The sequence below is a fragment of the Acanthopagrus latus genome, chromosome 1 (assembly GCF_904848185.1).
Source record: "Acanthopagrus latus isolate v.2019 chromosome 1, fAcaLat1.1, whole genome shotgun sequence".
Lineage (NCBI taxonomy): Eukaryota > Metazoa > Chordata > Actinopteri > Spariformes > Sparidae > Acanthopagrus > Acanthopagrus latus.
This window is the reverse complement of record NC_051039.1, coordinates 25,550,590-25,576,961: the sequence shown is the minus strand read 5'-3', so window position 1 is coordinate 25,576,961 and position 26,372 is coordinate 25,550,590. Positions and strand designations below refer to the sequence as shown.

The 26,372-nt window shown below is 40.8% G+C and overlaps 1 protein-coding gene and 1 long non-coding RNA gene across 2 annotated transcripts in view; one reads left to right on the top strand and one right to left on the bottom strand.

The window, feature by feature from the left end:
- LOC119028579 (neuronal acetylcholine receptor subunit alpha-7-like) overlaps positions 1–26,372 on the bottom strand; it is a 48,504-nt gene that overhangs the window by 5,676 nt on the left and 16,456 nt on the right. Inside the window, exons 3-8 of the mRNA XM_037114731.1 lie at positions 22,283–22,327; positions 17,112–17,221; positions 8,916–8,995; positions 7,787–7,954; positions 1,408–1,602; positions 755–841 (exon numbers count right to left, since the gene is read on the bottom strand). Of these exons, the coding sequence (XP_036970626.1) occupies positions 755–841; positions 1,408–1,602; positions 7,787–7,954; positions 8,916–8,995; positions 17,112–17,221; positions 22,283–22,327 (685 nt within the window). The remainder of the gene's footprint in view (positions 1–754; positions 842–1,407; positions 1,603–7,786; positions 7,955–8,915; positions 8,996–17,111; positions 17,222–22,282; positions 22,328–26,372) is intronic.
- On the top strand, positions 147–24,703 carry LOC119028592. The gene is made up of 4 exons (XR_005077754.1): positions 147–226; positions 1,412–1,549; positions 7,819–7,938; positions 24,627–24,703. It is a non-coding gene; the product is annotated as an uncharacterized LOC119028592 (long non-coding RNA).

The window sequence follows — 26,372 nt, the reverse complement described above, 5'->3', positions numbered from 1 at the left end:
ACACTCTGTTTCTAGCTAGCTTACTGCTAATGTCTGCACATTACATATGTAAGCTGTTGTTGGGAGCATCAATACAGATTTCAAATACCTGGTCAGCTATCATATTTAGTGAATGACGTTTCTGTTTCTGTCTGAACAGCCCTTCACAGATATCTATTCAATATGAAGCTGGATCCAAGAGTTTAGAATAAACAGCTGGAGACATCTAGCCTGGCTCTGGGCAAAGGTAACAAAAACAAAACAACCGGCATCGCTAAAGCTAACTTATTAACATGTTAAATATTGTTTAGTAAGTTCATGCAAGACTGGGGTGTTAACAAAGGACAAGTTGGCATTATATTTAGCATATGGACACATTCTCATCCAGTTCTCGGTAAGAAAACATGCATTCCTCACAAAATGTCTCAGAGTCAGTGGGTTCAGCTGCTAAATGAAACTGCAGAAGTTGTCGGGGACATTAAACGTCATCATGCCGAACACAGAGACTCATCAGCTCATTAGGCTGCCATTGCAAACTATTCTAACTCTAACTTCACAACTTGCAGATTGATCAATTTATATTATTAGAAGCGTGCATACTGCAGTGTAGCAAGATGTATGCGACCGCACAGTGTAGGCTAGTTAGCCTTTTACTTCTGGCGTTTCATTTACACTCCTAAAATCATAAAAGTGGTGTTCATCTGTGGAGATGTGTCAGAAGCTGGTGTTTGAAGGTGAATCAAAAAGCGATAATTAGCGCATTAAACTGTCTTACCAATCAAAGGAACGGAGTCTGAAGTGGCAGGCATGATCTCCGCTACCAGTAACATGAACACTGTCAGAGACAGCAGCACTGTGATGCCTGCATGGAGAGAGACAGTAGACGGGGAGATGAGCAGAAACACAGAGGGAACATCCTTTAATCACACTGTGGTTTTCTCTTACATGGCGACGTGAGACCACTCAAAATAAATGCCGATGGTCTCTTCAAAATAGGCTGAAAAACAGCCGTGGATTTATTTTCGACTCTTCGCTCTCTTTTCTTGCCCTCGAGGGAATACTTGCTGTTGTATATTTACTTTGACCTTGTCTCACTGAATGGCATTTTGAAACAAGCTGGCATTTGCAGGTCCAGGTGATTATCTTTTTTTTGTTTATAATGGAGCTTTTATTCATCTGCTAATGAATAAATCCCAACACGAAATGCTAATTCACAGCTAGAATGTCAGCATTAGCATAGAGCATTGCCGAATAAATGCGCTAGCAGTGGCGTGGGGGTCTCGGTGGGCTGAGATCACCAAGGCGGAGGAGAGAGATACATTTTTGTCTGCATGTATATTATAATCATGAATCATTGTCCGTCTGTGTTAAAGTGGGGTGGGGTGGGTGCGCAGGGTTGTGTTGATGTGTGTGTGTCCTGCCCTGTACCCAGTGAGATCTTCTCTCCGGAGTCAGCGGGGAGCAGGAAGACCAGCAGGGCCAGGCCAGAGATGAGCACGCACGGGATGAGCAGGTTAAGGCCGTAGTAGAGTGTCCTGCGGCGCATGGTGACCGTGAACGTCACATCGGGGTAGGGCTCCTTACAGCAGTCGTAGTACAGCTCATTACGCTTAGCCGGAACACCTGCGGGAGATATTAAGATCAGTTGTATTATTTTAATACAATTTTTACTGGTTCCATTTACATAAATGTGATTGAAAGAGGAGTTTTGGGGTCTGAAGGTCGCTGGAATGAATTCTTGAAAGGAAAGGAAAAAACAAATGTGAGCCTTCAAGAAAACATTGTTCATCATTTACTAGGCAGCATGTTACAGATTTGATATCCGTCACTCCCAATTCAAATGTGCCACTAAATCCACATCTCTTGTGTCTGAAGGTGAATTCTAGACCAGGCATGGAGGATCAGGATTTTGCCATGAACATATTCAATGTGTTGGAAGCAGCTTGCCGCTGAAAAACAGCAAACGGCCTAAATGAACACTGTACATAATACAATGACGTAATGATGTAGTCTTTTATATAAAACATTAATCTCGCCTACACTGTTTTTCCAACAACCCATTTTAGCTCATCCAAAATCACTGTGAAGAACAGCTCAGAGTTAAGTGTTTGGAGTCATTAATAAGAAGTTTTATTATGGGAAATGTATCGTCATTCCAAAATGTCATCCCCTGTTTTGACAGCAGTCTTTGTATTCTGAATATGGATGCTGACTAACTGGTAGCTGTTGCTCCTAAACTCTGAGACTTTACTTAATCTGTCATTAAGTGTCTTCTCAGTGAAACCCCCAAGGGGATTTGCAGTCAAGACGGGTCAAGTATATGCATAAACGTCCAATATCACATCTAGTGTGATTATAGATTTTACAGCCTAACATCAGCAACAGTTCCTGATGCAACAGCAAGGCCATTTATCTATAGAGCATATTTCAAATTGAGCAGCTGCTCAAGGTGACTTGCATTAATGTAGTAAATAAAAGATTAGAGCATTAAAATGAGATGATCATAGTAAATTATAAGACCATAGCGAAAAGGCAGATTCATATTTTTTCTTTTTTTTTTTACATGCCCATATAAACATTGAACAAGTTATTGGAGGCTGCGTTTGTTCCTTCTGTTCATATTTGCTGTGGAGAAGTTCCCTTCCTAAAGCAATTACAATGTAAATGGTGGGTTTGGTTTAGTGTAAAATCTTCTCTTTGTGTTACTGTCACTCTGCTGTTACTTAGCAAGGAAACACAGTCCGTGGGAGCACAAAGAGGGAATTTAATACTAAATGGTCTGTAACTTTAGAAGATACCCACTTGATTTCTTGAGAAACTCAGACTGCTAAAGCCTCATATTAACTTCAACTGAACTTTACAATTTATTTTTTTAATCAGGACCATGACCGTGGATTTTGTCTTATATCCCTAGCATTGAGATAGCCTTCAGAAGGGATCTTTTTACAGCCAGTGGAGACAGCTGGGGCAAATACAGCAACCAGTGCATACTTCAGATGACTATTGAGTATTGATGTGAGTTTTGTTTTTTTTGTTTTTTTTTTAAAAAGTACTCCACCTACCTAGCATTACACTCTTGTCATTGTCAGACTCAAAATGTTTTTTAAAGAAGAATCAAGATGGATGCACCCAGACCCATCACCTTCAAGATGAGAGATTTTGGGGTGATATGCTGCTGTTAAACCTCCTGTGTGTAGGATGTATCAATTCAACTAGCCCTGAGGTTGCAGATTTTAACAAATGAAATAACCCTTGACTCACCCTCACCTTCATTGGTGGTGACTATAAAAATGCAATAAACAGTAAAGGCCTCCTCTAAAGCTAGTGTTTGGTTTTGTCTGTTCTGTGCTACCATAGAAACATGGCGGTGCAACATGGCGGTCTCTGTGGAAGCCGTAGACGTATAATGAGAACTAGTAATAGTGTCAGAGGCAGAGCCCCATTCATTCCTATGAAAGCTGCTCAGTGGCACTTGAGGCGGATATAAAATCAACCAGAACTTCGGCATTTTGCGATCCACAGAGCATGTGCACCAGAGATGTCTGCCAGCCAACGCGGCTTGCACCCTTTTTAGCCTGTGGCTCTGATAAATGGGAGGAAAATTATTAAATCTTGCAGCTCTTCTTGACTTTCCAAATGCTATTGGGCTGAATGGATCATGTTATGACAGTCAAATGAGTCATTTAGCAGGGGCTGGGATGCTAAGAAAAGTTCAAGTTCAAGTTCCAACATTTTACCACTGCCACTTATTCCACATTTTAAGCTGATGGGGAAAAGTCATTTTGGCCTCCTGTGCATCATGTGGTGTTGTAACTGCACCGTTTGGCCACTATGTCGTCTTTCACTACGGCTTCAAAGCCTCATGCACTTCCTGAGGGCCTGAGGAGGACCCGCTCCCTCTGCACATATAAAAGACTCATTGTAAGGTAATGAAAACACAGCAGTTTTTGGCTCCGATGATTATACGCTAATGACAACAGAATTATTAATATTATATTCTGTCTCTGCCAGTAGATATACACCGCACCTTTAATGTTGCCTCAGGCTGCTTGCTGCTTGCTTCAAGCAGAGATGAGTACAGAGTTCTATGCTCACTCCACTCCACACCCCCAGATTATCTTTTTCATTTTCAATTTGTAGCTTGGAGCCACTAAAGCCAAGCCCTCTAGTACAAGGAAAATAAAACTTAGGACTTGAGAAAAAATGGAAGAGAACTTAGGAGAGGTAATTCAACAGATCCCCGTCCTTGGATCGCTGCCAGAGATGAGAGAAAAGGCAAGCCGGGGAAAAAAGCAGAGAAAGTTGTGGCAAATAATAGCAACACAATGTCAAAACACAAGTTATATGCCCATTTCTGTTTATATACCCAAATGTTTATGAGCTGCTTTTACTATACACCTCAGTGTTGTATTTGTAAGCTTGGTTGGGCAGGAGGAATAGTCCATATCTATATATATGCATATCAAACTACTACAAAAACCCTCTGTGTTCATTCAAATCTTTGAAATTTGAATGAACTTCAAATAACCTCGCTACACCTCCAAAAACAATCTGAGTCCGTTATTAATCCCTGATGATTATCCCTGTGGCCTTATCTGTGTTGTTGGCATATTGAGATTTATGCGCTAATCTGCCTCGTACATTATATCAACAACGGTTAGTGATCACCTTGTTCTAGTCTGAGGTAAATAAGTCCAATAAAACAAGTGTGTATCTGGTTGTATGAGAGCTGTTGTTCGGCCAGATGTGTGATAGATTTCATATGCACGACCATTTCAAAGTGAATGACAGGTAGTGTTCGCTTTTCCCCTTGATCTGAAAATCTGGGAACTCTGTGTGTGTATGTGTGTGTAGATGTGTGTAGATGTGTGTCTTTGAGAGAGGGAGGGAGAGTAACAAGTGTCCTGAATTTGATTATGGCTCAAGCATCATTGTACAGCTGTATCAAGCATTCATACCATTACATGTTTAGTCTGAATGAGATCCTGCTACAGCGAAATCAGCAGCATATTCAAAATATGCAACTCATTTTGGTGTTTGTGTGTGTGTTTGCGTGTGCGCGTATGTGTGTGGAAACTGTTCATTCCTACAGAAATTCACTTCAAATTAATTGCACGGATTCAATTTCATTTCATTTAAACTTTGTCACCTCGAGGCAGAAGAGAAATAGCCTTTGTTAGCCGTTTATTAATTTGATGGATTGCAGACCTGCAGATGCATCTACCAGATCCTTTGAGTGTGTGTGTGTGTGTGTGTGTGTGTGTGTGTGTGTGTGTGTGTGTGTGTGTGTGTGTGTGTGTGTGTGTGTGTGTCTGTGTGTGTACGCACGCTGGCATTGGCATGGGTATGTTCCGAGGCACCAGGACAGTGTGTGTTCTTGGCCGGCTTGCCGCCTGGCTGTGCCCGAGTTAAGTGAACCGTCCCCGGGCCAGCTGTCACCACACACACCCATGGCCCCCTCCTCCATTCCCCCAGCCAGCTGGGTACACTCACAGCTCACTTCTGAAAGTGTGTTTGTGTATGTGAATGTGAATTATTCTGTTGGCCTATGATTAACCCCCCCAACTTGGGCTAGAGATGAAGTGTGCTGCTCATTTCCACATGGACAGACAGAGGGCAGGAAAAAAAATGGAAAAGGGAATGAGAGGAGAAGGAAAGAAGCAAAAATAACTGAGAGAAAGAATCAGTATGCTTCTTCACCATCTTATCTTAAACTTGACCCATTCCCTTCAAGTTGGTCTCTCTTGGTAAGAGACAGACAAAACTAAGGACCGGACTCGGACCGAGAAAGACACAATGTAACAGACACAAGTAAGAATCAACTGAGCCACCAAAACTCCTTTTTCTGCCAATAGTTAGATGCATAAATGGATACTAATCTCATGCTGTGTGGTGAATATGAAGCGTGAGCCGGGAGATGGTTAGCTCAGCTGAGCATAAAGACTGGAAACAGCTAGCCTGACTCTGTCCAAAGGAGACAAAATTCCCTACTGGCCACTTTAAAGTTAAATCAACATGCTTCTAAGTTTAAGTTGTGCTAAAAAATGACAGAAAGTTATGTTTCTATTTGTGCAAGACTATATTTTTTTTCTTGCATGAATAACAGTTCTCTTGAAGTCTGTGGGAGATGCTTGAACAAACAGACTGAATGAACATATTTAAGTCATATGGCTTTTGATGATGACATGCTTTACAAACTGAAAGAAGACACTTCAGAGAATAGGCTAATGAATGAGTTTTTTGCCAAATGGCAGCATTTGCTGTTGGTCCCCAAATAGTATCCACACACGAAAGATATTCTTTACACTGCTCAGCTTGAGTCAAATAAAAAGGCTCATCCATCATTGTAAATAAAAGAAGTTGCAAGTGAAGGGTCCTTGAAATTATTGCAAAAACTGTAACCCAAAAACTGCTTTTCATTGATTGATGGGACTAATAATAGCTGATGTTAACTCTGATTATTAATTATACTAGATTATACATGTGTCACTTTCCACTTAATGCTCACCATTGGCACTGCCCTGTTCTCAGTGTCTCTCCACCTGCACCTCATCCTCTAATTTCTTTAGTGTGTATTAAAGCCTGTGTTGGTCCATCACTCTTTTTTGGTTTGTGTTCTGTTCTGCTCTGTTTCCCCACATCAGTCCTGTGTCTCCTGTGTTCGGCTTACTCCTTGTGTTCCTGCCTCTGTTCCCAGTCGCTTTTTTGGTTTGTACGTTGTTACATGTTTGTTTTTGGTACTGCTTTAGTTCTCCGTCTGCCGGCTCTCTCTGTTTTTATCGCCTTTTGTCGCCAGCTTTTTGTTGACTGCCTTTTGCATTTGCATTTTTGTATTTGGGATTTTCTTGTATTGGACATCAGTTTCATTACTGATGCTCGCTTTTGGTTCTGTTACCTGGCTCAGTGTATCTTTTTTCATTTTGGTCCTGCACCAAAAGTCCCTCTGAAAAGAACTGCCCACCTCAATCATACGAGGTGACGAGTAATTTCCTCTAAACCGTAGCAGCCAATTAACCTTTTGTCTCATAATTCTCTAACAAAGCCAGAATCAATAGCTCATCAGTTAATCATTTTCTAAAGGGCCTCATCAACCGGAAAACAAATATCTTTAAAAGAAATAAATATGCAAGTTTGGTGTGTTGAAGAATTCATCAGCCAGAAGAAACTATATGGATTCTGCTCCAGGCTGTCTGGAGCTCTGTAACGATGACTGATAGACAGAAACATGTCAGTGAGAGTCGCATCTTACAAGAAAGTCGACATCTCTAAAACACCTGCTGTCAGAGCTGTATAATGCCGACTGGCTGTCTAACTCCCTGAAATATGACATGAAGGGCCGAGCTAATATTTAAAGTCTGTCTGTCTCAGTCTGTCAGGGTCCCCGAAGGAATTCACAGTGTGCTGCTCAAACATTTCTCTCAAATATTGGGAGAGCTTTCAGTCAATCTTCACTTCAGCTCTCACACACGGTGTCTTTATCCCGCTTATGGCACTGCGCAAACTCCGCATTTATTTTTGCACTCTGTTATTTAGTTGATCCAAATTCTAATTCTGACTCGTCCATACCTGATCATCATCAAATTATTCTGTGATTGACAACACTGCATTGTGGTATACCGGTTCCCCAAAGCTCTTCTCACTTAGCATGTAATACATTTGTTCTAAATCAGTCAGAAAAAAACACACATTTTGAGAAAAGCATTGTAAGAGAATTTGTTATTGTTTTTATAGGCAGACAGAAACTGGAGGGGGGTCGGGTCTTACACTTTGCTTACTGAATCTGTATATGTTTGTTGATTCTTCTTACCTACGAGATCCCACTCCCCGTTGGGTATGTAGGTGGAGATGTCCACGTCCATCATCTGGAGGTCCAGCAGCCAGCCGTTGTGGGTCCAGGAGCCAAACTTCAGGTCACACTTCTGCACATCGAATGGGAACCACCGCACGTCGATGTAGCAGGTACTCTTCAGGATGCCTGGAGAAAAGTGTTGGGGGAGCTTACTTCTGGCACTGAACAAGGTTTTTAATGGCCCAGCTGATGCTAGAACGTCACACAAAAACATGTTGAGGTGGGAGGTCTTGTTTCATGATTCATTTTGGATCACTGCATCACATACATGTTTCAAGATACAAGGTTTTCAAGACATAACATCATTACGATGTCATGAGTTATGTCTGTAGTAAGCACCTACATTACCTCTGAGAAATTATTACAGACTTGGGATTTGTGTTTATGGCAGTGGTATTGCACTCAGAAACTGTGGGGGGTGCCGAATCACACAAAACACTAATTTCTACATAATGTTGCTATTATTTAACATTATTACCCAACCTTATTAAAAAAAATATATATATGTTTTCAGTCACTTCTAAGGAAAACAAGAGGACAAAGTCATTATAATGAGGAGTAAATGAAAAGAATTCCCAGTGTTAAAGCTGTAGTTTTAATAATTTACTGACAATAAAATAATAACAAAACTGTAGTTATCACCATGCTTTGGTGAATCCTGGAAAGAAGATCTTTTTTTCAGATGTTTATGTCAAATTCAACTGTTGTTTCAATAGTTTTCAACCTGTGGCAGATCCCACATTGTAATGTAATTGAAACAGCATTGGAACACTGGTTTTATTAAACACAGTGTCTGAAAAACAATTAATTTCCCCCCTGTCTTTTTTTTTTTACTTTGACACCAAGATGTATTTATACTTGCAAATTACCAACCATGTGAAAGGTGTTAGCGAGATAGGTGTTGATGACAGTGATCGAGCTAATGATCTTTCTGAAGACTGTGATGTTGATCTTAATAGTTTTAATGTGACAAGAGACCATACAATAACCATACAAAATGGTTATGCAATAGTTAGACTTGAAATAGAAACTGAAATTAAGTTAGTGACATTAGTAGACACATTTAGTATCATGGTGACTGTCTTACCTGGTGGGATGTACTGGCAGGATCCTGAAGCATTTACCAGCACATTTGTATGGAAGGTAGCATCAAACCTTTCGTCAGCACTGCGAGGGGAAAAGAGTGGATGATGTAAGAACAGCACTGGAGCATTTAAAGAAGAAACCCCTAGAAACAAGGGGACTGATCTTTGGAAGAGGACAAAAGCCAGAAAGCTGAATAAAAGGTCCACAGGTTATGAAGTTGGTCTAGAGCACAAAGGTAAAATCAGATGCAAAGAGAAATCCAGAAAAAAAGACGAGAAGGTGAGAATGAAGGTGACAGAGAGGTAGAGACAAGCGGGATTAGTGGCGATCCAGACAGACAGTGTTTAATTTTACTGATCGTCTTCAGCAAACATGATTGTCGGCCATCATGGCGTCCTTCAAACAGACAGGGATTAGGTACGCTCAAAAACTGAACTATAAGCATCATAATCAGAAAAATACATATTTCCCACAGGAACAGAAATCACCCCAGGAACATGAAAACAGTTTTCTTACAGGGGGTAAAAGAGGACCCAAGGACACAGAACAGTCGTGCTTACACTACAACAACAAATGTTCAGGATTCTGTCTCAAAGTCTCTTCCTCCATTCATTATAGTAAAAAGAAGCTTGTCAGCAACATCAGATATTAAAAATCTTCAACAAGAGTGGACAGACCCAAAGAAATTGATTCAGTCATGTGGTACTGTTAACTAAAAAGCACTCCCTCCACCAAGGCTTCACAGCCCTCTACTTCTTGAGGATTAGTCATTTTAAACCAAATAAAATATACTGTGACAGTCCTAAATGCCGTCCGGGGTTTTAGGGCTTCGTGCAAAAATAAATTGTACAATATTTCAACTGAGTCTCTCTCATGGAATCTTAATGACTCTGTCTCCTCAGCATCGGCATTAGCATTGTCATGTGAAAATGTTAGTGTTTAACTCAAGGCACTTCTGTACAGCGTTATGAATTATGGTACGGTGCGGTACACTTTCAAAGAGTGTCGCTCATCTGAAAATGAAAAAAGGGGTGTGTCATTTTCAATTTATGCATCAGTGGGAAGTTTTTAAATCATCTTGATTTTAAAAAGAGACCCCTGAGTGTTCTTTCTGTGTTTAGAATGTGCAATTTGCAAAAACAACAGCTTTGATTGCATAGATATATAGCTGTATATCAGCAAAACATGTCATATAACATTGACATTGCATGTTTGTGACCTGACTTTCATGTCTCGAGGAGACGAGGCTGGTGCAGTTGTTGGCGGGCAAGCCAGTGACCCCAGTTCAAGAAAGCGTTTCAATATTTGTAAGCCTGACAGTGCTTTTATGGCACCAAAAACTGGATATTTTTGACTTGAAGTCAGGATTTCTCCATCCATGTTTGTGGCAATAAACCCCAGTCTTCAATGAAACATTGGGACAACTCCAGCTGCATTTTTAGCATCCTAAACAGGTATTTTCCTCACCTCAGATCTTTCCCTAACCCCAACAAAGCGGAAAAACAGTTGTTTAGAGTTCAGAAAAGATCATGTTTTGGCTGAAAATACCTGTGCCTAAACCTAACCTGAGCATAAGCACAGAACTAAACATGAAATAGAAAATTACACTTCAAAATAAAAACGTTGCAATTAAAAAAAAAAAAAAATACATGACACGAAAGGAAAGAGTTGAACACTACTAATGTCTGTAAAGTGACATAAAAAGCATTTAGTGCTGTTCCTTAAATCAGACTTTACAGAGCTGCTAGCATCACAGACAAAAACAAACATATAGGCTAAAATCCATGGAGGATTAAAAACATAACCCTGACCCTGACAGGAGTAATTAAACTGTATAAAGCTTCATTTGATGGAAACACAGGATTTATTTATGTATTCATAACTCGAATGATTTTCGTTCATCTCTTTTGGTCTGCTGTGACACCATAGAAACGCTGAATGAGATACACTGAATGCAATGCAATCCAAAGCCATACAGAACATCCTGACTCATACCATCATCTATTATTTTACACAAGTGCATTTCTACCACTTACAGTCTGAGCCTGGAAGCAGCAGGAGAAAGTGAGGAGCATGCCTAAACTCCTCTTGAAGGCTTTTTGTTGGACAGGTAGAACATAAATTTAAGCAAAGTGCTCTGGGACTGAGCCCAGGAGGCATTTAAAAAGACAAGGCTATACCCGATGCAGATTTATAACGGCTCCATCAATAATCTAAATCTAATCACTCTTTTTTTACTCAGCAGAGGTTGGAAAAACTAAGAGGCTGCGAGAATACGTGGGAACAGCGGCAATTGCTCTTGTCCACTGCAAGAATAAATGAGCTAAATTAGCATTTAGCCTTGCAAAGGTGTTTGGAATTCATCTACCTAATAGGGATATTATCTGGGTCGCATCAACATTAAAAAAACTGACCCTCAGTTGCTGGTTATTTAATTCATCTATCAAAATACTAATGCAGGACATCTTTACAATGAAAGAGGTTGTTTTAAAATGAGATTCAGTAAAGATCCGGATGAGAAATAAATTGTTAAAAACTAAACCTTTTCGAAATATGGATATATTAAACTAAACCTAGGACATATGACAGGAAGACATTTGTGTCACAGGAGATTTCTTCTTCTACGATGTGCGTAATTGAAATCACATCTTAATCAGATCAGTAGGTAAGTAGAACATGTTTCAGAAAAGGTCATATGTCATGTGGAAAAGATAAGGGCATGGTGAGGGTATTGAATCCCAATGGAGTCATTTTGCCCCCAGTGGAGTTTTTTTTCTCAGATGTGAACCACTGCCTGAAAAGCCAAAAGACACATCTGTCAACTTGGCTTGCTAAATAACCTGCTGAACCTAGGAACAATCGAGGAATGACATTTTCTGAAAATAACCTTTCCTCCAATAGAAGATACTGAATTGGCCTCATCCATGCATTGGCTTTTCATGCCTGTGAAAATGCTGTTGCAGTGTGTGATAAAGCCTCACCATCAAGATATGCTACTAAGGTAAAGAAAGACAACATTGTGCTGGCTGGATTCACAAGTGAAACCATCTGCGCATGTAAAGAAAGCAGCTCAGCAGCATGGTGGCTTACATTATTTACATAGAAAACACAATGAAAGCAGAAAACTTAGCCCCAAGTCCCTTGGTGTCCCAGCTTCCCAAGTGGCTATAGATGGTGAAATATTCAAGATCATGTCAGGGGTGTCACAAATGGTTTCTACATTATTCATCTGAAATGGGATTAGGAAAAGTTCCTGTGCTGACATGCAGAACATACAGCTGTCTAACTCGTGGATCCTCCACCAGTCAGGGCTTAACAGTCTTGGCTAACTTGGAGACTTCCCTACTGAGGCCTGAAGAAACAGACAATCTGCTACCCATGGATAGATGAAAATGCATAACTGTGCACATTCTCTGCAAACGCGATAACATCAAAGTCAGTCACTGATCTCTGGCCTGAGGTGTTGTTGTATGAACCACCCTATGATCAAAAAAAGCCTGGTGATAAGTCCCCAGGCAGCATCTCCTTCTGAACCCCATCCAAAGGCTCCATGATCAGACACTGTGCTTTGTACTGCTGTTTGCTGCTTAAGCATAAACAACAGTTCAAGCCTTCCTCTCCAAAACACCCAGTCACAAAGAGTCAACCCTCCCGTTCTCTCGGAGAAAACTCCAACATTGAAGCATTCAGCCGAGAGGCTTGTGACCTTTGCTACCTTTTCCACCTCCTGCACTACCTGCGGCTTCTTTCCCACCAGGGCGCAGACAATTCATGTCCCCAGAGACAGTTTTTGCAGACAGAGGTCAGCACACCAGGGACCCCAACTTCCCCTGCCTCATGATAGACAGAGCACCAGGCCTCTACGCTGAACTTTACATGTTTTTTTTTACTGCAAGCTTCCCTCCCAGACTTCGCTCATGGAGGGGAACCCAGGCGAGGTAGCTTGAACCAAAGGTTAAGGCCGAGGTACACTGGAAACAAATAGGTTCACGTGGTTTTAGTCTTCGAGAAGAACAAGATGCAGTGAATCATATAAAGGGGAATAAGCACAGACAATCGCTCTCTCAGTAAGTCTCTCCTCAGAGTGTTGTACACACAAAGTAGAGCATGTAACATTGGTGTGCAAAGAATGAAGACATTCACACACACATCACCCAAACTGCTGCATAAAGTGGCTATGCTTGTCAAACAGAGGGCCCCCCCCCGTGTTTGAAGTGTCTGACAATCTGACTTTGCACTTTGTTTAAAGCAAGACCATAGGAGCAAAAACAGCCCTGCATGTGCTGCTTCAGGTACCAGGGCGACGTGAAATACGATCCAGGATGTTGAGTTTGACTCACAAATCCATGAGTTTGAAGTCTAATTATGCCAAAATCCAGAGAGTGGTGATTGCCTGTTGTCTCTGTGATTGTGAGGTCAACAGTAGAAGGTAATATGCCAGGAATGAGCACTTTCTTGTGTTTTATTGGCCGCAGCAGCATTTGGTCGGACAGAAGTTGAAACCAACTTCTTTGCAAGTTGACCCCGCGATTTCTCTGCCGGAGCACTTCTGCTGAAGTTGGTCGGAACACGGCTTCAAGGTGCCAGCATATCCAGATGCTTGGCTGATTCTTCCTCATTCTTGTCACAACAATCTGTCACTTTTGTTGTGAGCAACCAAATATAAAGGTTATGACTGCTTTCAAAGTCCTTATCACCATATATAAACAACGCCACATCTCTCAAAGGGATTCTTAGAAAGGTTTTCGTGGTCATCCCTCGGGCAAAATCAAAGTACTGAAACCAAGCGTCAGTGTTCCATTGTTGAAATACAGGCTGACTGCTGTTGTTAGGTTATAGGGTCAGTGCTTTTAACACTACATGGGCATTTATAAAAGCTCACAATTGGTGCATTCTGCTTGACTGGTCATTTGTTCACAGTTGTTTTTTTTTTACCTTTATATAAAATGTTCATATTTGTTACACTTTCTGTCATTGTCCCTGCTGGACTGTTGGTGCTGCGACCTAATTTCCAGACGGGGATCAGTAAAAGTTCATCTTATCGCGAAAATTTTAATCTCATTTCTTGCTGCATAAAAATAGAAATGAATGATTTTTACTCCTGATTTACACCGCGCACATACGGAATGTCAGCTCGAATCTGGTTCTGCGTCAGGACTATATTGTCGTTATCGTTAGTGATCACTGATCCCCACCGTAAGCTGCTTAATGTTCTGTATCATCCCTGTAAGATAGCCAAACCTCTCCCTTCTCCCTCTTCGTCTCTCACATGCATACACACACACACACACACACACACACACACACACACACACACACACACACACAGCCATACATGCAGCTCGAGCCATAAAAGAATCCTCAATCACCTTGAAGGTAGAGCTGGAAAGCCAGCACCATCAATCAGCCTCACCTCTGCCTTGTATCGCAATGTCTTTCCCCCATTACAAGTGTGATTCTTCAAGTGTGTTCAGTGTGTGTGTGTGTGTGTGTGTCTGTGTGTGTGTGTGTGTGAGGGAAAAGATCATGTGATTCTAAGGCGGCATGAGAGGGAATGATGCATTTAAAGCATCTTACTCCCCCCCGTTAAATGCCTATCTTGGAGCGAGACAGTAAAATAATGGTCAACAGTCACACACTCCCCACGGTATCTTTTGCAGTCAGCAGTGCTATAAAAAAAAGCAGTTTTACTCGACAGATAAACACCGCTTTGTTATTTCCTCAAGTGGTATTCCCTCACACATTAATATGATTTATGTTTAGCAAGGGAGGTCCTCATTCAAGCAAGGATTCTCCTCCATCACTTTGTTTGCCTGTGGAACTGTATAAAATGCTTCCTATAGCAATAACCAGATAACAGACTTAAAGCATCTGTTTTTTTTTTGTTTTTTTTCCAACATGTTATCTAACGTATGAATTTATCCTGGTGTTGCAGGTCTGGAAATTAACAATGTATGTCTGTGAGAGGTACGTTGACATATTTTATACTTCCTCTTTTGCCCGTCCTTCCCTCCTGTTGCCCTTTTGGATGCATGTGCTAGATGAAGCCATGCACCTCAAACAGGTACATGGGCTATATTTATTCAGTTTGCCGCAGCTGTGAAACAAGAAGGTAAATGTTCTGGATGTTTACCATGCAGGCAGCTGTCAGCAATTTATGTCTAAAACAAGCTTATGTTTGGGGACCAAATTGGTGCCACACATATTCATCTAGCGTGCACAAAAGCGCAAAACACAATGGACACTGGAAAATGATCAAGTCTGTAATGATTCCAAGGACTATTCTCCAAAACTGAGCAGGTCTAAACCACATTGTGAATATCAATCTCAGAGGCGCGTAGAAACCTAATTTCTTTGTGCAGCCACAGGAGCCTCATCTCCATCCAAACAGCGAAAAAAGCCAAAATGGCTGCACAGGTTGAATAGAGATGAGGTTCAGTTAGACTGACCTATGAATAAAAGAAACCAATGAGCTGTGCACAGGACAGATTCTTTCTTTCGAAATCCCATTCTTTGGAAAAGGTATGAAAAGAAAAGGAGTCCGTCAGGTAACTGTTTCCAATAAGACCTGTGGAGTATGATATTATTATATGTGATGATGATGAAAACATAAATAACTCTAACCCAACTAAAGGTACATTTTGCAAATTGAACGCATGAGATTAAATTCTGTCTATTTTTCTCTAGTTAAATGTACTATTCCTGTTTCACAGTAGTGTATAAGTAGTCTGATGCCCACTGCCCATTGCAGGCAACAGATGCAAAGACCCCTGGGAGTTATGGTTTATGTCCTCCCAGCGGGAAGCTGCTCGATCATCTCAATAATCAAGGCTGTAACCAAGAGTGAAATTTCATCTGGGGAATATTTTCTCCCACTGGGTTATTGGGTAAACACAGCCCAGACAATCTCGTATATCTGTCCGTGCATTACAGAAAACAAATTGGTATTAAGAGAGGAAGAAAAGAAGAAGAGAGAGGAGAGTGGAGGAAATAGATACAATGAAGAGAGTGTGCAAAATGGAATGAAATAGCCGGAGCAATGTCGGATTAACCACTGTGCTGATCGTGACAGTGGCCAGTAGGCACTGATACACACAATTACTTGCAAAAAGTGAGGTCTCATCATTTTAGCTTCCTTTCATCATTCCTTCCTTAATATCAATGTATTTTATTAAATAGCCAGTCTAATTTGTAAGAGTAAAACTACTCTGTGGTTTTAGTGCAGTGAGATAATAAATCACTCTGTCAGGACGAAAGCTGTGGGATTCTCACAGTCTGTGGAATAGAGATTAAAAACTACATTAAAGTGATTATACCAATACTGACATGACTTTTTAAAATACCTTATATAATTCTCTGAACTAGCTTGCAAGCTTTTTGTATTGCTAAGGAGGCAAAGCAGGAAGTAGCGCTTGCAGTAGCTGACTGGCTGTGGCCGTCACTGCAGCTCTGTTCTTGGGCTGTGTGCTTTGTGCATCATTGCGTTGTAACACATGGATGTCATCGCTCACCACATCCAACTGTATCATGTCTCGCTCACATGTAAGAAAACACCTAACACTATCATTATTACTATCACATTTTTAGTACCCACTGCTGACTGGCTAGCATGTTAGCATGCAGAAAGACACCTTTCCATACCAGCTGAATGTAGTGGAGCTTCCCATAGATATCATTTGTCAGTGGATTTGATGTATTGATTGTTGATGGGATATATGCTTGCAGAATAACTTACCAAACCTAGCTTTAATAAAGAGTTGACATTCATTTATGTTTGGTAGGGCTGCATTATTTCTTCCAGCAGGATCCTCTTTGTGTCTTGGATTCTTTGTGAACTAACCAAAAGTGGAGAGCCTCTTTTTTTGCCAGATCTAACTGTATAACCATTTGCTATAAATGGTTCATTCCTTGACCTCAATGTGTTTTTATTGCTCCTGCCTGTCGACGGGTTATTTGCCTGAGGACTGAAGAGAAAAATGTTACCACTGATAATCTCAGGATGTGTAGTGCCCTATATCCTGTTGAGAAGTAAAAAAAAGCAGATTTAATGGATAATATGTCTTAAAATCAACTGACACGTAGCTGGTGAAAGAATGCTTCGATTGGCATAGTATTAAGTGGGAGAGGAGTGGAGAGGATATAAAATGAGACAAGACTAATCCACTGAAAAGAGCAAAATCTTGTTAATATACCCTACCTGTTGTAGAGGAGGATGTCCGGTACCCAGACCAGGTTGGAAGGGAAGCGCAGGTTCTGAACCCCAGGGTAGCTCTCTGGGTTCCATGACAGGTAAATGTCTGTCCAATACTGAAACAAACAACATAGGGAGTGAAACGAGTTGACACAAAATGCAGTAGATGAGGGGAAGACATAAACGAGCGCAAAACACATGATAATGAAAACCAAGTGTGCAAATGACAGAACAGTTGAGGACAAGTGACTGAGGTTTAACTAAAATGGGATGAATGCCACATTTAAGATTCTCCACACTAATCGGTTTTCAGTTTGTATCTCAGCCAGACGAGCCACTTTGTTACTTTTGTTGTTGATTATATCGTGTGGCAGGGACAGCATATGTTTACAGCTCTGACAGCCACGGGCATTTCACAGCTTCAACAGTGTTGGTGCAATGCCACCAAAAATACATGTGTCATCTGTGCGTAGCATCTTTCCTAAAATCTATAACACAACAATATGTTACACAGCAGCAATGTGAAACCAAAGTGTGTCAGAACTGTCTTTGATCAACCACAAACCATTAAGAGTCAAACATGGCGTCTCTACTCAGAGTAATATTCCAGCAGCTGTTGTCTCTTGCGCTTTGTCTCCAGCTATGATAATGGAGCCTGGCAGTGAAGTCTTGCCAAGGCAACAGTTGTTGGCACTGACTCCTACTCTCCCATTTGAGCTGGTCCATATTCAGCAAGGGGCATCAAAGCCTTTAAAAGAACTGAGAGCCTGTGTGTGTTTTGTGACGCCTCGGTGCCTCTTCACCACTAACAATAAGTAGCTGGAAGACGTGAGATGTGAGGAATGACCGTTCAAATGTGTGGCATGTAAGCAATTAATTTGTTTGTTGCTGTTGTTTTTTTTTTTCTATGTGTGTGTTTGTATGTGTGTATAGTATACAGTATGTATTTATATAGAAGTCACGTATAGATGTAGGCCCTCAGATGTTGTAGCCGTAGGGCACATTCTCTATGGAGCAAACACAGTCCTGTTACTAATGTGGCCACAGTACACCGGGCACATCTGTTTGTGCCTATATATATATATGTATATATTTGTGTCTGTGCGCGTGCATATGTGCATATAAAAAGTAGGCACTGTGTATTGTGTTTGCATGAATGTGCTCTTAGAACTGATGTATGTGTCCGTCCATCTCAATAATGTTTACAACCTACAATCAGCCCCAGCCCCTGTACATAAAAGTGTCTTCTACACCACCACCACCACTAAGAGATGCCATCCATCTGAAGAGTGCCTGCTGACATATGTCTCCACTCACGCAGCTAATGACTTAATCACTACACTTGTCATCTGTGGGCCTTGGCGGTTTGGTGCTTGAAAGTCTTCTTTTCATGTTCGTTGGCTGGGAAAGCACAGCCAACAGCCAACAGAACAAATTACAGCTCGGTAACTTTGTAGTCTGTCAGGGACAGATGAGGAAGACACTAGGCAACGTAAGGTAACAGCTGTCTAAGAATAGGTTTTGGAGTTACATAAGAGAAATTTAAGAAAGCGTCACTAATTTGAGACAACTCGGTTCTTATTACAAGAGTGTGAAAATTATTCTCTGAATGCAACATTGACGATGATACATATTTTAGGGAGTAGGACGCTAATATGCTTAGATATCTATATATATACAGTATATATATATATATATATATATATATATATATATATATATATATATATACAGTATATATATATATATATATATATATATATATATATATATATATATATATGTATATATATATATATATATATATATATATATATATATACACATAAACAATAGATGGTAACTTGACAAACAGTGTAAAAAAAAAAGAAAAAAGAAAAGCAACTCCAAAACAGCTCCTCAGGTGTAATCCAGGTCTTTGTAAACCTCAAGATCTCAAACTGATTTGATAATAAGCTATTCATTCCTTCCTTAGACAAAATCTCCACTGTAGATGCTAAATTAAAAATATATTAAAAAAAAAAAAGCATGCACCCTGTCTGAAATGGGTGCAGAAGTCCAATAGCATGTCATGGTGTAAATTGCATCTTTTCAAATCAATTTGGGATATTGGAGCTTCTGGAGTCTTAGCTTACAGCAGATTTTTGCTGTGAGGCTCCAAAAATATTTGAAACTTTGCCAAGATGTTCCATCAGCATTGTTGTGAGTAGATAATAGCTGAACTGTCGTTGTTGATTGAATTCATCCTGTTAGCAGTGTTGTTGGACTTTAGAGTTGGGTGCCCTGGTTTTGAGACAATTGTCTCTGAGATTTATGTATTTTCCTCAAACCAACTGAGGTAAATAAATCATTGGTAGTACTCACGGCATTGAATAAGCGTATTTAAAATGTTCAACAGTAAGATACTTTTCCATTAACAGAGTCCTGTCTACTCTGGATAATCCACAGAGCTCACAGTGAACAGGTGTCATATTTTCGTTGGTAGAAAATAATTGAAAACTGTTGACACGATGATGTGTGGATTATCGACCCATGGCAACACGGTTCCACGGAAAACAGTTTTTTGGGGGAAATTTGGGCGGACTGACCCATTAAAAAGCCGTCTTTCATCACCCTTAAGAGCCGACTGTAGAGGAGTACACGGAGGTAGCACCCAGTTCTTAGAAATCTCAAACTCATTATTCTCGCATCCAAAAACCATGCAAAATCCAATCCATTCAGATGTGGGACATTTGTTACCTGATAAACCTGTAATCCTAAAATCCTCCATGCTGCAGCAGGTTGGGAGGGGGGGTTGAATCCGACCCTTCAGTGCCTTACTGTCTGCGAGCTAGTTAATGTCACCTACTTCTCAAGTCTCCTTAGAAATCTGCTGCATCGGCAAAGTCCTGTAGGCCATTACACCAAAGTGGATGCCGGTATTAAAGAGGTGGCTTCCTTAATAATTGATTCATTCATAACTTGTAAGCCGGTGAGCAGCCAACTCAGCCTGACTGAGTGTACGCTGAAATCCTTAATGGGCTGTTCTGACTGGGGCTTTGGTGATAATGAGGCTGTTGTACCTACCTGACCTGATTGATGTGACAGTTTCCTGAGCATTGTAATGCATATTCCTTCTACCACTGACTCAGTGTCAGCTTTTCTATAATGGGATGTGAGCGATGTGCATAGATTAATAGTTAACAATGTGCATTTTAAGAATTTGGAATGTTCTACCTTTCCAAAGCCTGAAAACACCCAGGCAGTTTACGTAATGGATTGTATTTATCAGTTCTAGCGCAAGTTCTAATCGTTAGCATGTTTGGCTGTTTAGCTTAGTGTGATTAGTCACTGAGACTTATTTCAAAGTCTAAGAGTTAGCATATCGTCAACCTACTACATGAAAGGTCCCATATTATGGAAAGTTAGGTTTGCATATCCTTTATGCGTAAAAAAAAAGGAGGTCCGGGTATTATACACTGTAAATACTGTGGATGTATCAAAATACTCAATCCACTGAAAAATGTCCAAATGAAAAAGTGGTTGCAAAAACACCAAGGCACAGCTGATGCCAGTGGGAGGTGCCTGCTCGGGCCTAAGAGAGCTGACCTATCAGAGCAGACCGGGCTTTTCTTAAAAGCACAGGCACTCTAATGGTGTGTTCAGACAGAGGGCTAATGGAGGAGCTGGAGCAATGGACAGCATGAGCAAAAGACACAAAATAAGAGTGTGAATCTGAGAACTAGGATTAAGTAACTCCATGTGTTCTCTCACCGGCTACTTATCGGTTGTTTTTAAGACACATTATTGATTAAATCTGCTTTCTCACTTCTCAATGGGATACCGGGCAAAGATTAAGTAACTAAAATTGTGGAATTAAAGATTATGTAAAGAAAATAACTCCATTTACAGCCACTGAAGAATTTGATGCTTTTAATGAGGCTAACATTAGCAACTTTGCCCGTCTTTCCACAAAATGTACAACTCCACCGAAACCAACCAATGTCAAAAAGATTTAAAGCATTACATTTGTCCAAGAACATCAGTTAGTCCTGGTCTCATCTCATATTCTTTGTCTTGATTATAGTTCTATACTGCAATACCATACCAATGAAGATTTATATAGTCTGGTAAGGATGCTGACTTCCTGGAACATGGAGCCTAGCCTCTTTTGGCACAATTATCATTTAAGTGGTCATGATCAAGTGCAATTTAGACACCTTCAAAGGAGTTCTCATCTTGAAACTGAGGGCGACTGTGGCTCAAGTGATGAGCAAGCATCTTGTCATCGAAAGGTCGCTGGTTCGATTCTCCTGGTCTGCATATCAAAGTGTCCGTGGGCAAGATACTGAACCCCAAACTGCTCTGGATGTGCTGGTCGGCAGCTTGCACGGCAGTCACCAGCCATCAGTGTATGAATGTATGTATGAATCACTCTAAGTCGCTTTGGACAAAAGCATCTGCTAAATGCCCTAAATGTAAAAACATGTTAGTTGTAAAAATAAAGAGGTCAGCCAGCTAGTCACGGCGCTATTGTTAGTTCAATTAGCTAGCAGGCTGCTGCTTTTAAAATCAGGGAGCATCAGCTGTTTCTCAGCCAGCAAAGACAATGGTTACCAGGTAGACATGAACCCACTGTGTCTTCCACTGTAAAATGAGGACCATTTGTGAATTACTTTCAAGTTGTTCATCTGCACCGTAATCACTGGGCTGGAATGGAAAGATTACAGGCATAAAGATATGTATAAGAAATCCAGTGCAGCCATTGGCTAGGCCGAGAATTGTGAGTTGACATGAGTTGCTGGCTTTAAGATATTAAAGATATTAAAGTCAGATATTTTTATCCTAACCCTCCTGTTACATACCCTAAAGCTGACAGTACACATTATATCACTATGTTTTTGACACGACCTAATGTGACTGCCTTTTAATCTATTGAAGCAGTTTGCTGAGCGTAAACTTCAAGCTTATATTCCACGCTGTCACATGAGGCCCAGAACAACACCTGTCATTTCGGTCACGGAAAACTGTTTCTGTTCATCTCAAGAGGTTTTTGGTTGCAGCTTGAATCATGCTTTGTGACTCCGAGAGCAGTTAGATGTGAGCCCACAGGACACGAGCAACGCGCACTTTCCAAAAATATACTTCATGACAATTATGCAGTGATCACACAGAATGAGCTTGGAGAGGAGACATACCAGCTGCAGCCAGGCGTTTGTGATCAACACTTGGTTCTTTTCATCCTGGAGGGGAACAGGAAGAGAGAGAGAGAGAGAGAGAGAGCAATCAGCAGTGAGTAGATGTGACTGTAGACATATAGTGAAGGAAATTATTCCGCAGGGTGTGAGGAAGTGAAAAAAAATAAACGCTGCATGTTTGGTAAACACAAGATGAGATTATGAGACGGATCGGCAATGAAGTCAAACCGCAAACCCTGATGACTCAGAGCCGGCGTGCTCACTGAATGACAATTCCCCCCTCCTTGTATGGGATCCTTGTAATGCAACAGAGGTCATGTTTTGCCATTGTAAATCTAGGATGAAATTGTTGATAATACGACACTGAATGAAAAATAAACGGTAAACAGCAATTTGAGCGAGAAATAGACGGTGAACCCCGCGCAGAAGCGGTGCGGCTCCTCCGTTTCCATTTGCATTGTGAGTTCATAGTCAAATAGCCGGAGAGAGAAAATAGGGAAAGGGTGAGATAAATGTTGATTGGCGGGGAGAAAAAGCAAAACAGACAGACGCTGAGATAATTCATGGCACAGCGGAGAGAAAAAGATAGAACAAGGTCATAAATAGAGACCTGAGGACTTGTGTTTTGCAGGATCTTACATGGCGGCGACAAGTTTCGCTCCTTTTTCCACACTGGTGCGCTGTGTGGCTCACTTATTACCTCCCTCCCTCTGCTGAAGAAAAGTGTAAACTGCTTGACAGTGTTAGGCGGTCACGGCAGTGTCTTCTTATCCTCTGTTTATTCACAGATGTTATACTTCCATAGAATCACTTATGAGATTTATCACTTTATCTCCTCTCCGTGACTGGACCCTTTGAAAAACTTTCCCTTTAATGTTTGAAATCATGAAATCAATTTGCTCACTTTATTTCCTCTCTATTTCTCACCCCAGCAGACGTGATCCACTGTACAGTTTTTTCTTCCTTATCGCACGGCTCCATGCTGTTCTCGCTTGTTTCCTCCTGCCTCTCTGAGGGACACTTTCAGAAGTGGAAGCTGAAAAATGAAACCTGAAGTGTTTAGATTTGACCTTAACTGAATGGCTGGTTTCACAGTCCCTATCGCTGCCTTTTTCAAAATGCTCAGCAGTATGTGCAATTTGTAGTTAATGGGATAAAACTTAACAAAATCGCCTGTACTGCCTTTTGAAAAGTTTATTTTTTGAAGAGAAAAGACGTTCCTGAAGTTATCACAGTGTACACTACTTTCAGCATTTAATGGGATTGTAGTGTATAAGCCCCTCTCGAGCGAAACACCTAAACGTATCGCACCTAAACAGAGTGAGGGATTATAGTCTGATGATCTTATTTTCAGTATTAAAAAAAAACGTATGGAGAATTATTTTTTTGTTAATCTCCATAAATGTGATTTATAACAGAAAAAAAGCATGCATGATCAGAGGCTGGAAACCAACACCAGCACTCATCCCATCTGACAGTTTATTAGGTGCACCTCTTTCAATACTGATTCAACATACCTGCACTAACTCCTCAACCTTCCCTCCACTGGATTTATAATGTTCAGCTGCTATTTATTTAATTATTTAATAATTCTACTGATGCTTCCAGGTTCAGCTGAACTGCATTGCATCATGCTGAGACACGTGTGTGTGTGTGTGTTGTGTGTGAGATGTGTTTCACTCCATTTTCTTCATCTGCTTACAAATAAATTTGAATCTTTAAGTGAAAAATCAATAGCCATATTACTACCAGTCCGATATACATGTGTAAATTTGGATTGTTTCATTTCTGTAAAAGCACAGAATTTATTACCTTGGTGTTTAATTCTTCAGTGTTTCAATTGTGATAGTTATTCAACCAAACCTATATCTGTCAGAGACTACCAGATCTGGGTGATGTCTCAGTACCATGTACTTCATTTGATTAACCCTGTTCATCAAAGCGCAGTAAGAGGAGCACTGCTTCGTATGTGCCTCTGAAGAAAGTAGTAGTCATTAAACATGATGAACCTACAAACCAGATTCCAAAATAAAGGCTGGGAGGCTGTCCATTAATGAAAACAGAATGCAGTCATTAGCAAACTAACTGTGTTTACAGACAACAGCATTACGAAGTGTCTCTGAGCCCCAGCAGTTATATCCTCCACATAATCATGTGTTTCACAAAGAACCTTGTCCAGTCCTTAGTGCTGAACAACTGTGCCTTTCATGAAACCATCACCTGTAACCTGTGAACCTGTTCACCTGTGGAAGGTTCCAAACAGGAGCATTCACAACTTTCTGTTTTCAATAATGACATAAAGAATTACATTTCACATTCTGCTTCATTTCTGTTTTTTACGCAGCGTCCCCAACTATTTTGGAATCGGCCTGATCCAGTTGATCCAGTCCAGGGAGCTTTGTGTGTATCCTCAAGATCCAGAGAAAGAAAGCGGCTTTGTACATTACATTATTTTTTTTGTTTTTTGTACTTCATTTCCATTTTATGCTAATTTCCATTTTAGTTATCTGTTCTGCTGAAGAGTGATTTTCCCTCTTAATGTCTCAAATGGTTTTATTTGCGGGCACAGAGGGACACTGTCAGCATATTATTGCTGCTAGCTGTTGACCAGTGCAGTAGTGTGAAACTACAGGATGTGTTCTCGCTTGCACAATATAAACAATCTATGGACACACTTGCAAGTTTAATGACTTGTTGCTCTAGATAATTAAAATCCGGATTTGGGACTGAGAAATCCAGCTTGGTATCAGATCGCCATCTCTGAAATCAGCTTAACTCATTAATTTCTAATGACTGGGGTTTTCATGACTTTTTCAAATTGTGTATCTCTCCCCCAGGTTTCCGTCCATCCTCCTCTGACAAATGCTTTTCTGACACTGATGGTAATGCAACAGATGCCACTAAATCCTAGACTCCAACAATCCCCATAGTGCATTGAATTGGATGAACCGTGTGACAGACTTCAAAAAGTGCTATAGCCTGTTGTCATGGACGATGAGCAAAGCAAACTCGCTGCTCTCACTTCTCCTTGTAGTGAAAATCAATTCCTAGACAATCGCAGCTCCTTTGTCTCGTCCCCGCCTCCTCACCTTCTCCCTAACTCCCTCCGCTCTCCAATCTTATCTCCACCTGTCCTTTCTGATCCGTCCCTCATATAAACAACCCCCTTTTCTCCGCTGCTGAAATAGGACAGCCACCCATTGTGTTGCTCACAAAGCAGCATTTTTCTGTCCTTTCAGTGTGAGTGTTTGTGATCAACCTCACAATTGAGGAGATTTGGCTTCGACTTGAGGTTGCTGTGTTTTCGCTCTATTATTTACCTGACCTCTCTTTTGTGGTGTTTTGTGGAAATTTCACTCAGCTGCTATGGGCGGTATCAGCCCCGTCACATCCACCATCAACACTAATCTCCTCATAAATCTGCTCAGATTGGTTGCAGACAGGCCGGCAAGGGAGTGATGGGCACTTGCATTGATTGAAAGCTCCTTATCTATGTTTTATTGCAAGTCATCCGACATCATATTGTCAAGGACACATATATCAATTGTTCTTTTACTGTAAATCTTCATGTATATTGTTCCAGAGGTGGTGTTTCAATCTGTGGGATTTATCCAGGTTTATCCTCGGTGGGGAACAACACGATAACTTTCTACATGATTTCATTTGACCCAGATCAGGCGACCACTGTTTCTAAAATACAGAATCAACATTGAAGAAAGGAAATCATGAAATCATGAAGCGTATCTCGAAACCCTCTATTGTGTTTCTTGTCCTTGGCTTCACTTTGGATTTTCATCAGTCTCCTGAAAAAGCAGCTCTTTAATGGGGCTTTTTGAGATGACAGACGAACTGGATGCCCTTGTGTTCGAATAGTTCAACAGATAGCAGTGGCGTGAGCAGACTTTTTGAAGGGCAGTGGTGAAAAGAAGGGCACTTTAGCATGCGTTTTGGCTCCCAAGAAGGCACTTTAGTGTGCATTTTGGCTCCCAAGAGGGCACTTTAGTGTGCGTTTTGGCTCCCAAGAGGGCAGTTTATCATGTTTTAACCAGCCAAGGGGGCAGTTTACTGTCTTTTGCCAACCAAGAGGGCA